General features: G+C 38.5%; 1 protein-coding gene across 46 annotated transcripts in view; it reads right to left on the reverse strand.

Annotated features, from left to right (window-relative positions):
• ANK3 (ankyrin 3) overlaps window positions 1-17,160 on the reverse strand; it is a 540,509-nt gene that overhangs the window by 143,049 nt on the left and 380,300 nt on the right. For all 46 annotated transcript variants that reach the window (XM_043550311.1, XM_043550307.1, XM_043550308.1 and 43 more), the window contains 3 exons: window positions 8,389-8,487; window positions 2,500-2,697; window positions 175-273 (listed from right to left, as the gene is read on the reverse strand). In XM_043550311.1, coding sequence (XP_043406246.1) covers window positions 175-273; window positions 2,500-2,697; window positions 8,389-8,487 — 396 coding nt within the window. The remainder of the gene's footprint in view (window positions 1-174; window positions 274-2,499; window positions 2,698-8,388; window positions 8,488-17,160) is intronic.

The raw sequence follows: 17,160 nt of genomic DNA on the forward strand, positions 1-17,160 counted from the left end.
TAGTGCAACTGAGTATATTTCTATTTGCATTTGTTAATCTGTTCCTCTCTAGCTGAAAATCATTTTTTACTTTTAATAGTGTATATTCGTTAATCAATGCACATGTATCATGTAATTGAACAGTGCTGCATTGGCACTAGAAACCAAGTCATACATGCAAACAATGCTTCTTACCTCAGTTACAGCTTGGATAGATGCACCATGTTTCAGGAGAAGTTCCATAACCTTAATTCTGTTCTTCTTGCAAGCAATGTGAAGAGGTGTGAAACCATTCTGTTAATGAGAAAGGAAACACTTTCATATACCACCTATGCCATTACTAAAGTTTGTTTTACTTAATTATTTTTGTCACTATTTTTTCTTTCACTATTTTTATGTCAATTAACTTAATTTTAATAAGATCACTTTCTCACATGAAATATATTACTAACACATTATATTCTAAAGAAAAATATTTCTACAAACTGTATAGTGCACATTTAAAACTACACCTTATTTGTGATGAAATGGTAAAAACAGGAAAGAAACCAAGTGAAACAAGAAAACAAGCTATCAAGAATACCCAAGACTGGCAAAATGCTGCTTACAATAGTATCTTCAATATTGATACATACATATCAAAAGAGCTTCCACAGAGAAGTTTTAAAAACAGCTTACTGAATTGGGCCTCAGATCTGATGAAAATTAACTATATTAGCTACAGGAGTATAGAATGCCATATGCTTTCACAGACACACAAGGTGTGTGAGGTCACATCTTTTACTGGAACAACTTCTGTTGGTGAGAGAGACAAGCTTTCAAGCTACACAGAGCTCTTGTCTCTCTCACCAACAGAAGTTGGTCCAATAAAAGATATTACCTCAAGCACCTCGTCTCTCTAATACTCTGGGACCAACATGGCTACAATAACACTAGGTACAACACATGCCTTGATCGTATTCAGTCAGTGCAAGTGTATGTTCCACTTAAGTATTAACAGAGCCTCCATTTATCTGGGCCCATTAATATAGGATAATGACCAGGAGAAACTAGCACTAAAGAACTGGAATATGGGCAAAATGAAGCATAATTGGGACAAAGCTGGACACCAGGAATATCTGGATGTAAGGGGGCTCTTTGGGTGGCATAGAACTACCAAAACAGCTCTGTGTTGCCCCCTGTCTTTTGAGGTCCCCAGCATAGAAGGCACACCATGAAAGTATCAGCAGAAGAAGCAACTTGATCAGAGTCCATTGCATTCTGGTTATTTTTATTAGTATAATGGTCCTTAGGAAGCTGCTATAGGACAAGACAACTTAGAACAGCTCTGAGGTTGCTCTGAGGCCCAGAATATAGGAGGTTCAATTGAAAATCATTTTTACTCCCTCCCCAATTCTTGTGCCTTAGCTGGAATAGAGATTCTGACCCTATGCGTGAATGAATTGGGAAATAAGGAGATTTATGGCTATCTGATCCAGACCAGTGATTGGCTGCCATTCAGCAACCCTGCCCAAGATTTTCTGACATATTTAATGAGACTTCTGTAATTTCAGAATGCAGCCAAAATAAATATTACAGGACTTGAAGCCAAGCAGCATTCTGCACTCACCAGAGGGACAGACACAGCACAATAGTGTTCCCCCAAAGACAATGAAGATAAGATGAGGGGTATATATGGAAGAGGGTGGCTGAGAGAGCAAGGAGCCTTGTAAATCAGGCCAATTGCAAAAAGGAATCAAACCGACCCTGATTTTGTAGAGGTTCGTAGTTCTGTACAGAACTCATGTAGTACTTATGAAATCAACAGCCTAACAGTATTGACCTGAGCCCAGTACAGCACCAAAGTACAGTACAATTACTGTAAGAATTCAAATTTGTTTAGAATGATTATTAAAGGTATATTTATACAGACATTTTTTTTTTTACAAAGTGAGCCATGAGAACACCTTAAAACAATATATACACACATTTGGAAACAGTTTATTTGTATTAAAAGGCAGTTTGTTTGGTTTTTTAATGTACAAAAGTGAGTATAAAGATGAAACTCCTTAAGAATACTGTGGATATTTGTTACATTACTTATTCTTGTTTTGCAAATTTCAGAACTTTGTGTACTCTAATATCCTCTTTATTTTAAATGTCATTTATTCATTTCCTCTTTGCAAATGTTTAGAAAATCAGAATTTCTCTCATGCTGACAACTGCAGCAGTTAAGATTGCAGTCACTCAGTCTACTCAGAATTAGAGAATCACAATAAATATCAAAATGCAAAAGGGCTCTGGTTACACTAGAAATTACGTAAATCACTATTAACTATCCATACACAGACTGCACAAGAAAAAATGTTAATATCAAATTAGAGCTACAGTAACATTTCTTGAACTCTACAAATACAGCATTAGCCTCACTGAATGTCAGGCCCTGTAAACTTTCAACCAACAGAAAATAACTCTCAAATATTAGGCACTGCAACTTTAGAAAACTGTTTAGCTGTGACTAGTAATCCACTGCATACTCACCAGTGCTTTGGCATTAGGATTAGCTTTCTCGTCCAAGAGAACCTTGGCAACTTTGAAGTGGCCACAGTGGGCGGCAACATGCAGTGCAGTCAGATAATCATTAGTGACATCATCAACAGGCACGCTGTGCTGAATCAGAAGCTGAACACAGTTTAAATGATCTCCTTGTGTTGCCATGTGCAATGGAGACAAACCATTCTGTAAATAAAAAGAAACAAATTGAAATGGACAGACATATACAATTGTATGTTTGTCACTGAAAAGTTTCTTTGCAACAGAGCTTTACAAGCTCCTTTGTTATGAGAAATCCCACACTGCATTATATAGAAACTAAGTGCACTGGGTCAACTTCTGAGGTCTTTACTCAGACAAAATTCCCATGGAACTTTGAGTTTGCCTGAGTAAAGGCTAAGATCAGGTGTACACTAGCAAACGTTTGCCAACATAGCTTATACCAGCGAACATCTATCAGCAACCCCTCCTAGAGTAGATGCAGCTTATACAGGTTCCCTCAGTGAAATACGCTGTATTGGCCAAAGCACTTTTAAGGCAGTATATAACTGTACCTACACTCGGCTTTTAACAATATAGAAATGTCATAAACCGCCATCCCTAATGATCATTACTAAAACTTCAAAAGTTTCTAGTGCAGTTTTTTTCTAGTAAAAACTCAGTATTTGGCTGAGTGAAAAGCATTGAAAAGCCATGTTTTCTATGGAGAAACCTGTTGGACATTCATCTTTATGAACAACAGTTGTGATGAAAATATGTTTTATACTGCTCACAAAACGGAAGCACCAGTGTACTTTTATATATACACCTGCAAACCATACAAAGAAATAACTCAGATAGAATTCTGAATTACTGATTCCATTTCATGGTGTGAGGATGAAAACAAGAAAAAATAGACAGGAGCAAAATAGACGTTTTTGGATGAATGCATATCGGCACCTTAAGCAGATAATGTACCTAAAATCACCTTCTTCACTTTGATTTATTTAATGATTTAGATTGATCAATCCAAAGTCAAAAATCTTTGGTAAAGTTTTAATCAGTATTAAATTATATTTTTACAAAAACTGATTCCAGTTCAGTTGCTGCTACTACAATGAAAAGTAACGTTGGTGATACCCTAATACCAATGGTTGAAATATGATTTTTAGATCTAAAATACACCATGCTTATTACCATGAAGAAATCAAAACTCTTTTTTACAGATGGAGTGCCCCCATGTGACCATGGTTAGCATAAGCAAAGCACCAGTGTAACTATTCAATGGCTGTTCACAGACTTTCTGAAGCTGAGGACTGCTTTTCCCCCCTTTTTAAAAAACATGACCGTACAATAATAGGAATGACAAAAGGTATAAATAAAGGAGGAAATGCAAAGTAAACATGTTTTTAAAAGCAATGTAGAAGAAAGTGAAAGCAAACAGGCTAGCTGAGTGACATCATTTTAAACTATATTTAATGTATAAAAGCAGGGTTTCTCAGACTGGACCAAATCTTAAAAGTAAGACTATTTTGTGGGCGCCTCTCCCAGTGTCATGCCACACCTCAGCAGGAATTGTTTACATGGAAAATTGGTATTTGGAAAATATTTAATGTAGAGTTAGTGCAACGTGATTAAGCTTTCCGGGCCACAGCTGAGAACGGCTGGTGTAAAGAATTCCCCTAAGCTATTTGTTTACAGTAAAAGTCACTAAGAGGTTTCAACACAGTTCTGTTAAATAGCGAAATGAGCAGCTTCTTCTTGTTGTTTATTATCTTAACAACAAGAGTGAATAAATTGCCCTTGTATAACTTAATAGGATGGGGTAACTTGGAATACACAGAAGGAATTCCAAGTCTCAGAGGCAGCTATGGAGGAGGGAGTGTTGTGGCCATCACAACACAGAATGATGTGGGAAGGGGTCAGCAGAAGATGAAAGAATACAGCAAACAGATATGAGGAGCAGAAGCTGAGGGAGGGTAGGGTGGATTATAAAATAGGAGCAGAGATGGCCAAGGAACACATCTAAGTGGATGAGTTGGTGGGAATCTGGAGAAAAGGTCTGAGAACCAGAGAAATGCAGCAGATAGCCAGAAGTAACAGCACAGACCAGGGGTTGGGACTGGATAATAAAGAATCTCAGCAGTAGACACCCAGAGGGATGATGGACGATGATCTTGTAGTTAAAGCACACAAATGGGAACATGTTTTATTCCTGGTTCTACTGCAGTATAGATATGCTATGTGATCCCAGGCAAGCCATTCAACATTTCTGTGCCCATATCTCTCCACTTGTAAATGCTTCTCTACCACAGCCACATTGCAGGGCATAATTCACTGATGTTTGTAAAGAGCATTTTGGGGTCCTACTGCCAAGGAGAACATACAGGGCCAAGGAGTTCAGTAGAAATCTGGGAGGAGAAACAGAAACTAAGAGGTTGTGGTCATATGATGTTTGAGAAGAAAAGTAGCAAAAGACCAGAGAGATCAAAATATTATAGCAAACCACTGAGTGGCAAAGACAAATGGCTTTTAGAGTCAGTTAAAATAATGACATGTAGCTCTTACATAGCTCTTCCTTCATCTGTAGCTGTCAAATTGCTTTACAAAGGGTAGGAGGAGTTTCATTAACTTCATTTTAAAAAAAAACATGGAAACAGGTATACAGAGGCAAAGTCACCGGCCCACTGTCTCCCACAAGTCATCAGCAAAGTCAGGACTTGATTTGAGGTCTCTTGACTTCTCGTCCCATGTCCTGTCCATTAGGTCATTGTGCCTCCCACATGAATAAAACTAAGGATGTAATCATGTGAAAAGGGCCTACAATGTACTCAACAATCTTTACTAGGAAATAATAATAACTTTTAATGGATCCGCCTTAAGGCTTTTTTGTTATTCTGAAAGAGTTCTGTGAGCCATCTGAAAGCTGTAAAAGTTAAAATTCTTTCCAAAAGATTTGTCCTGTTTTGAGGAAGTTCTGACTTGATTAGAAGAGAACTCAGCCAAATATTTTTTCCAGAGGACAATACTGTAGTTCAGTGCCAAGGGAATGTCATTCAGTGGTATTCTGCCTCTCAGTTTACCTCACAAGTTCTGTCAAAATTAACATATCGGAGAGAAAGCCCAAGCAGCAGAACTTCTATTTTTTTCTTTACTTTTTCTTATGTGCCTCTATATAATAAGATTTCAGGATTGTCACTGCATGCCTGTAGAGTTGGTGTGAAGTGATGGAAACAGCTCTTTTTGTTAAGAATATCACCAGATTGAATCATCATACGGTTTCAGAGTCTGTTAAAAATTAGAAAGTAAGTTCTCAGCCATTTTGACTTTACAGATTACACCTATGGTATACAGCTACAGTAAGGCATGTATCTATGCCATGCCAAGAGTCCTAGACTATTGTGATATCAGAGGTAACTCAACAAATCTCCACCCTTACTCTACAGCTAATTTCCATATCACAACTGAATTATTTGTATAAGGGAAACTCCACATATGGTGGATTAGTTGGGCCAACTGGCACATCCATGCGCCTAATGGCCACCCACACAAATCAACACAAATCTCCCAGCAAAACCTCCCTTGACACAAATCAACAAAACCACCCACATAAGACAACCAGCATATACAGTAACCCCAAATATACACAGCCCCTCACACCCGCATACCCCCATCATTCATCATCCACGCAAATTAACACAAAACTGTCAAAACAACTCCCCCTACACAAAAATCAACATAACCACCCACACAACAACAACAACATCACCACCACACACAAAACCCCCAAACATCACTCTGAAGTCAAGAATGTCTGTTGAGTCAGTGTGAAGTGACGGAAACAACTACAAGCATGGTTGAGAACTCTTTTTGTTTAGAATATCACCAGATTCAATCATCACTGTGATTCATGGCCTATTACTGTTCAGTTTTAAAGTTCTCAGCCATTTTTGGCTTGTTTACACACATGACTTTATGAGTTACACATGTGTGACAGCATGGGCTTTCAGCTACTTGTTTTTTAATATGTAGCTTAGTTAGTTAGGGCTTGTCTAGTATTGTAGTGTTAGGTGCCACATTGCTGAATAGTTATTTAAACACTTTGTAGGCCAGTGTCTGCAGTATGCAGCTATATTACTTTAAATCCAGCAACATAGCCTCGGATTTTTCTGATATGTTCTATTTGATACAAGATAATGAGGTTTAGGGAAGGTTTGTGGTTCTCATCTTTTGAAACCACTATTTTAAGTTTGAAGGACACCCTGGAAAGAGGAAAAGATTAAAGAACTACTGAACTAGTATTCAAAAAGCTAGTTAAATTTCAGGATAATGACAAGCAATGGCAATTTATACCACAAAGAAGTGATAAAATTCCTCAGAAGAGTCACTGTATTATTATGATGGAAAAATAAAGCAATGCGGGTATAACAAGTGTTTGCATTAAACAAATCACAGAACCACTAGTGATTGGGAAGAGCCCCTGAAAGGTGGGTCAAACTAATCCTGAGAAGAGGCCCTAGGTAGAGGAGAAAAGTGTGTGTAAGGAAAGCTACATGGCCTTCCCCCAATATAAAGGTGTTCCAGGTAAAGCTGTAGAGGGCTCCTTGAAAGCTGGCTGTGTTCCTACCTTATCATGCAGCAGTCCCTACTGTAACTAGCAATGGGAGGGACTCCTATGTATAGGGCTGGAAGCCTAGGACGTTGGGAGTCAATGAAAATTCCACATGTAGAGGATGTGCAGGACCTCTCCTCTGCTGACATCAGATTAGCCATCCTAGCACATGTGCAATTGCCTCGGAGAGCAGACAAAAGGTGACACCACACCCTAGTCCAGGCCACGTGACAAATACATCCCACCGGAAACAAAACAGGTCAACAAGAAAAAACATAAAAGATTAAAAATAAAAATCAAGGAAACCCCAAAATCAATACAGGCAAGTAAAAGAGGAGGGAGAGAGAATAGGACAGGTTAGGAGAAGACAGAAGCAGGAAATGTGCTGGGGCATGGCATGTAAGGAGAAATGTTTGTGTATAAGGGATCCTGTGAGAGGGGCTCCAACAAGCTGCACTAGTACAACAGGATTTTTCATGACAGATTTTTCCACCCAAGTATATCTGCTCTAAAAGGAGGAGACAAAAGTCTCTCTCTCTCTCTCTCCCTCCCCCCCCCCCCCCAAAAGGAGGAGGAGACATACAGTGGTGTCATTAAAAAATCAGTTACTATGCCTTGACTTAAAATCAGAGGTAACTTCGGTGCTTGAGTTGCCACTGTATAGCAAGGGTTGGCAAATGCTAACTTTTTAATGGGAACCCCTGCATTTGAAGTAGGCTGCCCACTCCAATGAAGATGATTTTAAATTTCCACAAACAGCCTTATGGAAGGATAGAAATGTATTTGATTTGCTCTGACAAAGTGTAGAGATAGGAAATGGAAGAACTTGGTAATGAACCAACAGCTCCGCAAAGTACAGCTACCTCTGCAAAGAGACATTACTACATTTTTATCTTTTATCCCTGCGGTACCTTTGGAACAAGTTAAAGACATAGTTTGTATGTGTGCAGTATAGAACAGTCCCATGGAAGCAAATGTTTTCTAATTATCTGAATTCTGAGGACCAGTATATACCATATTGCTCCTTTTGCTCAGAAGGAATCTTTTTCCCATATACAAAAATATCTCAATTAAATGTCCACGAACAACACATACTGTCTGATACATGCACATAAGCACACTACAAACTACACTCAGTTTGGAGGGTCTCCAACACCGTTACTTTAAATAGTTATGATGAAGCTGTACCATTATCACAAGAGACTTAATCTATCTAAGATATGCATAATTACATTCAGAGAACCTTCAGAGATTATTCTAGTCAACGGGTGCACAATACCATTTACCTTGGTTTTGGATAGAATGGGGGCCCCACGATCAAGCAGCATTTTCACAACCTGTTCGTGCCCACTTCTTGCTCCACAGTGGAGAGGTGTCAACCCATCCTATTGAACACAAGAATCATAAGCCGTTAATTTCAAATATTGTTCAGATTTTAAGTATGCATTATTGCACTGAGTTTTTGAGTGTTGTTAACAATATGAGAGTAATGCATAATTAATACAACAGATCAAATAACATTCCTTGAATAATTTATTCCACAAATGACACGATATTTTCAAACAGAATATTCTTTATGTTTTCATTATGTATCCAGCTCTTGCATGTATACATCTAGGATAACAGCAGAACTGTATGGTCAATTTGTAATTCAGACCCTAGCTATACGACATAAATCTGTGTTCGCTGAACTTGTTTTTAAAAATAGGCTCAGCACATGATGAGTTTAAACTAAAGACCCTTTGAGTGTGATTTTCTAAAACTGCACATACAATTTCACACCTAATTTGTGCATGTATTTACCATGACGGCATACAAAAACAGCCTTCAATTTCCTAAGCTGTGTGTCCAAATGTGGTAATTCCATGTACAAATTAGGCATTCCATACACGTGGATTTTTGACATGCACACATTTTAGAAAATCAGGTCCATGATTTGGTCAGTGTGGACCAGACAAATGTGTGAGATTCCCATTTTGAAAAACACATTATTTAGACTTGAAAATAGTATTCTAAAATGGTATCAATTTACTTTTGACTGGTCCACACTCCCTGAGCAAAATGTCTTAAACCCACTTTGTAAAATTAGGTTTAAACTATCATCTATCTTTTATAGAGTAGACAGGAGCCTTGAGGTTATATGACTAATTGAACAAGTCAGTCTAAACTTGTTCCCTTTTTTGGGACAATTTTTTTAATTCTATCACATACTCATTTGCCCAGCACCAGTTGTTTTCATTTAGAAACACCTTCCTTAAATAAGATGATGACATCTTCTGAGATTTACAGAGTTTTCACAAATTGATTTGATTATTCCTTGACCTGTACCCTGCTTACAAAGTTTAAATAATCTGTTTTATGCACTGAATACTAGGATGGAACATACTTGTATTTGCCTTAAGCAATTCAGAGTAAAGTTGAAGACTTTTTCAGTGCCACATGACATTATGCCTGTTACAAATAATAATGTCATGGCTTCCAGGAAAATCGAAAAGAAAAATAAAGCATTTTCAGTCATAGCAAACCTTCTTATTTGTTATAACCAAAACAAACCCACAGGAGATGGACCAGCATAGCATATATACTGTATACGCACTAAATACTTCAGTGGAGCTTTCCCCCATAACAAAGATATAATTAAATAATCAAAAAATAAGCATTATCATTTTATATACAATAAATGAAAGAAGGAGTCTTTTTTCACCAACATCTAATAAATATCATCCCAAAATGCATATAGATTGTACTGACTAAAAAATATTTTACAACAGTTTCATAAAACTGATTATGACCTCAAAGTATTTAACACACAAATGTAAAGGTGCTGTGCTATACACACTGTAGTAAACATCTTAGAACCATTAAGATAAATAGTTCTTGCTTGAAACTTTTTCTCAGATGTAATCATATAATTTTTTCCTTGACATTTCTTAATTTATTTCTCTAAGCTAAATCATCAATTTAAGTTCTGTTCAGAATAAATGGCAGACCAGGAGTTAGCTATAATTCAGAGAGCCTTACAATCCCTAACTGTCTTGGCCCTTTGTATTTGACGACAAATTTGAATGCTTTAATTTTTCCACAATACTGCTCCAACCTCTGCTTGTCTTATTTGTGCAAGTGCTTCCATTTAAGTTAATGGATGGAGCTGATTTAAGGAAGTTAAGTTGCTATAAGTTAGTGACACTCACCATCCTACTCTAGAAATATGTATATTGCATACATTTATTCCCAGAGCCAAGACCTGATTCTTCAATCCTCCAAGACACACTAACTTTACTACATGATAATGATCAACCCTAAACGACAGAAATACACTGTCCAGTGAGTTTTAGAGATTTCTATCATTATTTTTTAAAAGTATATGAAATACATTTTATTGACAATAAGGAGTGTTCTACTGTATGTGAATATATATTCACAATGGAAACACACATGTGAAGAACTAATATTAACAAAACCTATGCATGATTACTTTGTAATTCTGGAAATTAAATGGCACAGAACAAAGACACTGCCCAACAATATGAAATGTAGAAAGTGCATTTAACAACAGTCACACATTGCTCAGTTGTCGCTACAGCAGTGACAGATTGCAGCATTTGAGAAATACTTTCAAGTACTGTAGTAAACAGTAGCTGTCCCATCAGTCTCAATTTTCATAACTACTGGATTTCCCTATCTCCCCTAAATTGTGGTGTACCAGAAAGGGCTAACATCCCATATGATGAGGAGGCACAGGAGTTAAGAGTATAGCATAGAGAGCTTTTCCTCCTTCTGATGGATGAGGCCAGTTAGGATCCATCCACAGCACACAGTGTGCACTAGGAGGCCCACCTGATAACGCATTATGTCTCCAGAAGAACAAGTTCTGAGAACTAGGGACACGTCAAGACCCCAGGCTGGTTCAGCAGAAAATACTGGCCACAGATAACGGGATGCATACAATATTCTTTCCACTGATTTTAATGAAAATTGGATTGGGCCCCAGAAAAGCAGCCAAGTAAGCTGTGGAATCCTATCCCTTGCCAACAGGATTCCTATGGAAGAGAAGGCAGCAGGCAGCCTTGCTGAATCAGCCAGGGCTTGATTTGGTCCATATTGCATGCATTAGCACAAAATTATATTAGTATGGAATTTAGATACACGTCTGAGGCAGTGCATCTATAGCACTGGCTGCTGCAGTAATGCAACTATTGTGAAGAGTTTGTCAGAATTCCCACTGAACACTGAAACTCCATTTGTCAGAGAGAGAATTTGGCTACAAAAATGTTTTGTACGGAAAAGGCAACAAAGACTGGGAGTGAAAGCTTTTTTTTTTTAGTGCTACATTATAGAATAAGTGAATAAAAACACAAAATGTGCAGGCTGTTGTTTCTAATATGTATGGATCTTAGATTAACGGTTTATGATAAAATGAGATATTGTGATAAAAAGTGGCTTTTGTACACTCAGCAAGGCTGTATTACATATGTCACAAGGATTCTAGTTTTCTTATTTATTGTGCATTCTCAATATCATATGTGAAGCATAAATATATCACATGTATTAGGATGCAAACTCCCATTGATATGATAGTCTGCAATGGCTCAGAAAATACATTACAAATAATAATGACAATAATCTGCAGATTAAGGACTCTCTAAGTATGCACTGACATGATAAATGATGTCATCTGTATTATCTACTCATCTAGAAAAGCTGGAGAGGAACTCCTACAATGCCAGTAGGAGACCAGGAAGAATTGCACTGAGATACAGGATTTCAACAACAGGAGCATACACCAGCTCAGTGGCTGCTTCTCTTTCTTTAGCCTCTTAAAATTATTTTTTTCTATCTATAATAAAAATAAACTATCTGCAGAAAATAAACATTAAGTAGGATTTATAACTACAGCACTGGAGCTTCATGTCATTTTTAATCTCTATCGCTGGGTCAGACTCTGATCTCAATTACACTACTGTTAATCCCACTCCCAGCACCCAGTCTGCCCCAGACATGCTTCCAGCACCCAGTCTCACCTCCACAGCACCCACTCAATGTGCTGATTCCTCTTTTCACAGGCCAGTAAGGCCCACCCAAGTGTGGGTATGCCTCCTAAGGGTATACTTTCTCCCCCTCCATCATCTTCTCCTGGCTAATGTGGGTGTTGGATCACTGGATGTCACGGGAGAAGGCAGGACCTGGGGGATCAGCCAGCTCTTTCTCTTCCCCGCTGTGTGATATATACAGAGGAGGGAGTGGGAAAGGAGGGCTAGAGATTCAGGTGCCCCCTATTGCTGTTGCATGGAATAACTAGCCTCCAGCTAAAAACAATAACCGCTCAGACAACTCAATAGTAGGCCCCCCTGGGACAGAAACAGCCTTTCTGCTTGTCCTCCCCAGACTATGAGGCATTTAGAAGCGCTAGACTCTCATCTAATATCACGGAAGACTGAAGAACAGAGCTAGTGTGTCCAGAACTCTCTCTGCTTCCCTGGTGCCTCTCTCCCCATCCCAAACTGGGATGCCCCTGCAACTGTAGGTTCTTCAGCCTCTATCAACAACATAAAGCAGACTTAACTAGCCTAATTGATCAGCTGAGGAGCCACCATGCATAGCAGAATCTTCTAGTGGAACATAGCTGCTTATTCCAATTCCTCTTGACATAGCCAGAACCCTCCTGTACTCCAACACTCCTTGGCTACAAAACAAACTGCTGGGAGCTGCAGCTGGGTATATCTTAGAGCAGACCTGAAAGCTGCACTGTGGACCAGCCCAGCCTCCAATTAACCCCATGACCGGGGCAGCATGGTGTCTTACAGACACTTTTGCCCCCTGCTCAGGTCCTGCACCAAACACAGTGTGACCAGATGCAAGGACTGGGCCCACTTGTTTGTTTTTTGAATCCAGACATCAGTTAGCACTCAGCGTTATACAGCTGAAACATTATGTATTGTACAATTATTCTGTGCATGTTTAAAACACTTTGAGAAACATCTTAGAACCTGCCTACAACCTTAGTACATGCGCTCTGCACAGGGGAATTCCACTGGGAATTGGGGTAGAAGGAATTGTCCCCACAAAGGATCTGCTATGTGGTAGCCACTGTAGCCTCAGGGCCATATTAATCCCCTTGGCTACCTAACTGCCCTCTAAGCATGTGGATTCATGTAGCAGTGTATCCACTGCCCCCTAGGCCTGTTCCTATTCTTTATCCCATTGCAAACAACTGTGCTCTACTGCAAACCACACCTTCACTGCGGCAGAGGAAGGGAGGGTGATAAGATTTGCTCCTCTCATATATTCAAAATACATACTGTATAACAAACATGTTATTCATGTTATTACCATACACTCTATATTATTTCTTATGCAGGTTCTATGCAGCAGCTTATATATCGTCAGATAGATCTTAAAATGGCATGTACAGTATGTTTTCATGTAGACATGAGTGCTGGCCTTTGATTTAACAGCTAATCAGTTGAATAAAGATTACAAGTACTTATTTGCTAATCCAGGGTGAAATGTGCTTGCTGTGTGCTACATACACAAATTCAGTTTGACACACGAAGTATCAGACAGCCAAAGTAAGTCAAGCTAATTTAATCAACCTCACTAAGTATGCTTTATTTGTTAAAATCTATTCTGGAAGACAGATGGGGGAAAAATCATTAGGGCAATGTTCAATAAATGAGTTACATGAGGTATTAACTAATCTTCACTCAGAATGTTACTTATAAACTATGTTGTAAAAGTTGCCCTTTATAGGCATTCACATAGTAGCACCTAGGTAGGGCTTAGCATGACAATAATTCTTATTTACTGACAAAGATGCTTGAGAATTCAGCACAGAAATCAGAAATCTGCTGCTGCACGTTATGCAAAAGACGAGGGGGAATAAGAGCAACTGTTTAAAACAAACAAAAGGATTATAACAGGAGTAAACAAACTAGGGAAATATGGAATTTATGGGAATGATGAGAAAACCTCAAAACATTCAGAGGTTTATTTTGGATAATGATCCAAAAGTCAGTATGCTTAAATATTATGTGACCCTCTTGAGTTTTCAATAGTGGAGCAGTTTTTATGGAGTTCCATTAATTCCTACTTCTGATTAGGACCACCAAATCCTGGTTCCACAGACATCAATTAAAATTACTTCAGTGGGATCTGGATTTAGCCTTTTCTTACAGTATTTTAGCACAGTGGCTTCTAGTACAATCTAACAGCAGCAAATGCAAAGACTCATGGAAATGAATAATGAATGGGCCATGTTATCTGAACTTATTCAAACCTCAAGAAAGATTCAGTTCAAATTCATCACAAGTTGTGGCTGAAGGTTGTTATTTTATCTAAACCTGTTCACCCATCTCTAGAAAACAAGTGTGTTTGTGAAACATGAAAGCAGATACTATGGAATATGCACTTTCTGTGCCATACACAGTGGATTATATGCACAGCTCCCAAAATGGCATCCAAATAGCTAAATCTGACGGACAGAACACTAAGAGGGGCAAAGCCTGGTCCCACTGATGTCAGTGGGACCAGGATTTGGCCAGTAATATACACCGTAACTTCTGCTGCATAGAAAGCTGACTCACAAAACCGTTGAAGGGAAAACAAGGACCTGGAATTTGTGCCTGATTTCCAAATATTTATGTACCGTATATGCTTAACAAACAAAAACCTTGTTATTTGCCTTTTAAATAGTATTTTGTATTTCATAAGAAGCATTTCTACAATAGGATGCAGTGGCGACTACGGCAAAGGCCAGATTTCACGGAGTCAAAGTAAATAAGTGCACAGAATTCTGCTCAACTCTCAGTGTTCCTGGAGAACTGTAACTTGTGTTTACGAAATTTCTGGTATTTTTCTTTGTAGGGTTTCTAATGGTCTGATACTCTCTCTAGTAGCCTCATTTCTCTTCACCCACAAACCTCCCCAATTACTGTATCATTTCTGCCAGAGACAAGGGAATATTTTTTTTAAAATGAATAATATGCAATTGTGACTGTATTCTACACACTCTCTCTTTCATGAAACATTTGCATAAATGGGTCATGCCAGGAATTTAACTAAGATATTAAACTATAGATCACCTGATACTGTCTTGACCATCCTTTTCCATTCAAACACACAACCTCCAATACTGGGCCTGTTGTTATACAAAAGAAGACGACGACTGAAGTCTTTGTTGCCCAATATACTTATATGGCTGTACTGAATATAGGACATTGCAAAAGGGTAGCTCCTGGGAAAAAGTAAAGTGACTGTAAAGATGACAGAGACACACTGTCTTGCAATGACACTTTTGTGGGGGTAGTAGGGAGAACATTATATCCATAAAATTAGATGTTGTTATTCAGCATGGAAACTAGGCAGGCATATTGCTTCTGAACTGGTATTTCCTTCCACCCACTCTATATTCCTCTTATCTCCTCTTCTCATTTTATATTTTCCCAATCTACCTCTATTCTGTGCCTCTCTCTTATCTCTCCCATTTTTGTCAAATATTTAAACATTATTTTCATAAATAAATTATTTCATGAATTATTTTCAGTTTACTGCTCTCCTCTGCAGAGCCATGTATTGTTCAGATCACAAGATGCTAGTTCTTGTCTAGATGAGTCAGTATCTCCAGACGCAAAACGCTCACTCAGTTACTAACTACCAGAAATTGGGCCCCCAGTGAAATGAGGAGTGTTTCAAGCAGCCTGCCATGATCAGAAGTTAAGCAAATCCTGCTAATTCCTTTCTTTTTAAGAGTATCGAGGGTGTACTGGGGAATGGGCAAATTGCACTGGTTAAGCCAAAAATGAAAAATGGCCCCAAACTTCACCCAATTTGGTACCTCTTTGAAGGTATGTCTTTACTGCACAGTTAAGCTGGTGACTAGTACCTGGGTAAGCCTAGCCTGGGTGTGACTGTCTCCACAGCAAAGTCTTACCCATGTTACTGTGTCCTCACTGTTTCTGCACTGCTGTGTGTCTGGGGCATATCCCCTAGTTCTTTGTGCTGAGGTGCTTTTGGATTCTTTCCCCAGTAACTGGGTCCTTTGGGGTGAATTGCGGAAAGGCACTGGGGGACTATCAGCACTCAAGTAATTTTTGCCTGCATCCTCGCTGCAAAGTAGGTGGTTTCCAGCATGAGCTATACCCGTCCCATAACCTCAGCTGGATAATGTAGCCCAACCCCTGCTTCTAAACCCAACTCATGTTACTTATGAAAGTTATATTTTCCAGAGAAGGTGAAACAAGAGAGAAGATTGCCACCAAATTAAAATTAAAATCCCAGTCTTGTGACTATGGAATAATAAAAGATGCCCTCATTCAAGTCCAACTGGTTTGAGGGTTCAACAATAAAAAGGTATGTGAAAAGTATGCGAAAAGCTACTCAGAGGCATGGATCTAGTGCTTAAATAAAGCAAGAGTCATATGTCAAGCAGTGGAATAAAGAGAAATGTAAGTAAGACAGAGGCACAGAACAAATGACTGTAAGTAATCATTTGTTAAGTAAAAATAAATGTACAGAAAAGATATGTCCAGTATTTGGGCAAACATGGAAACTAGTAAGTCCAACCACTTTGCAAAAATGTGCAGACAAAACAGGAAAATGTCTGGGGTAAGGCTGTTACGTGCAGCTTCCTCAACAGAAGGGGAAAAACTGTTCATAAGCACAGTAAAGAAAGACATTACAAACTCAAAAGAATGGCTAATAAAAGTAATCACAAAAGGCCTACATGTGACATGCAAAGAAAACACTGGAGCACAAGTGACTGTACTAATAGATATGGAAACAGGGTACTTCAAATAAATGCTAAAACTAGAAAAGTCAAAAGTGCAATTAAAATCCTATAATGAGAAACAAAGTGAGCGTGAACTGTCAATGATTATAAAGCCCAAAGAGTAAAATAAGAAACTGAAGTATTACACTAAGGGAAGACATCTGTTTTGGGCTTACACATGAGGTGCTTGGCCGAGTCAAGATGGTGAACATCACAGAGTCTCTATAACAACTGTAGTAACGAATCTGAACCAGTTCCATAGGCACTAATTGCATCAGATGGAGATTGGTTC

The sequence above is a fragment of the Chelonia mydas genome, chromosome 7 (assembly GCF_015237465.2).
Source record: "Chelonia mydas isolate rCheMyd1 chromosome 7, rCheMyd1.pri.v2, whole genome shotgun sequence".
NCBI classification, from domain to species: Eukaryota; Metazoa; Chordata; order Testudines; family Cheloniidae; genus Chelonia; species Chelonia mydas.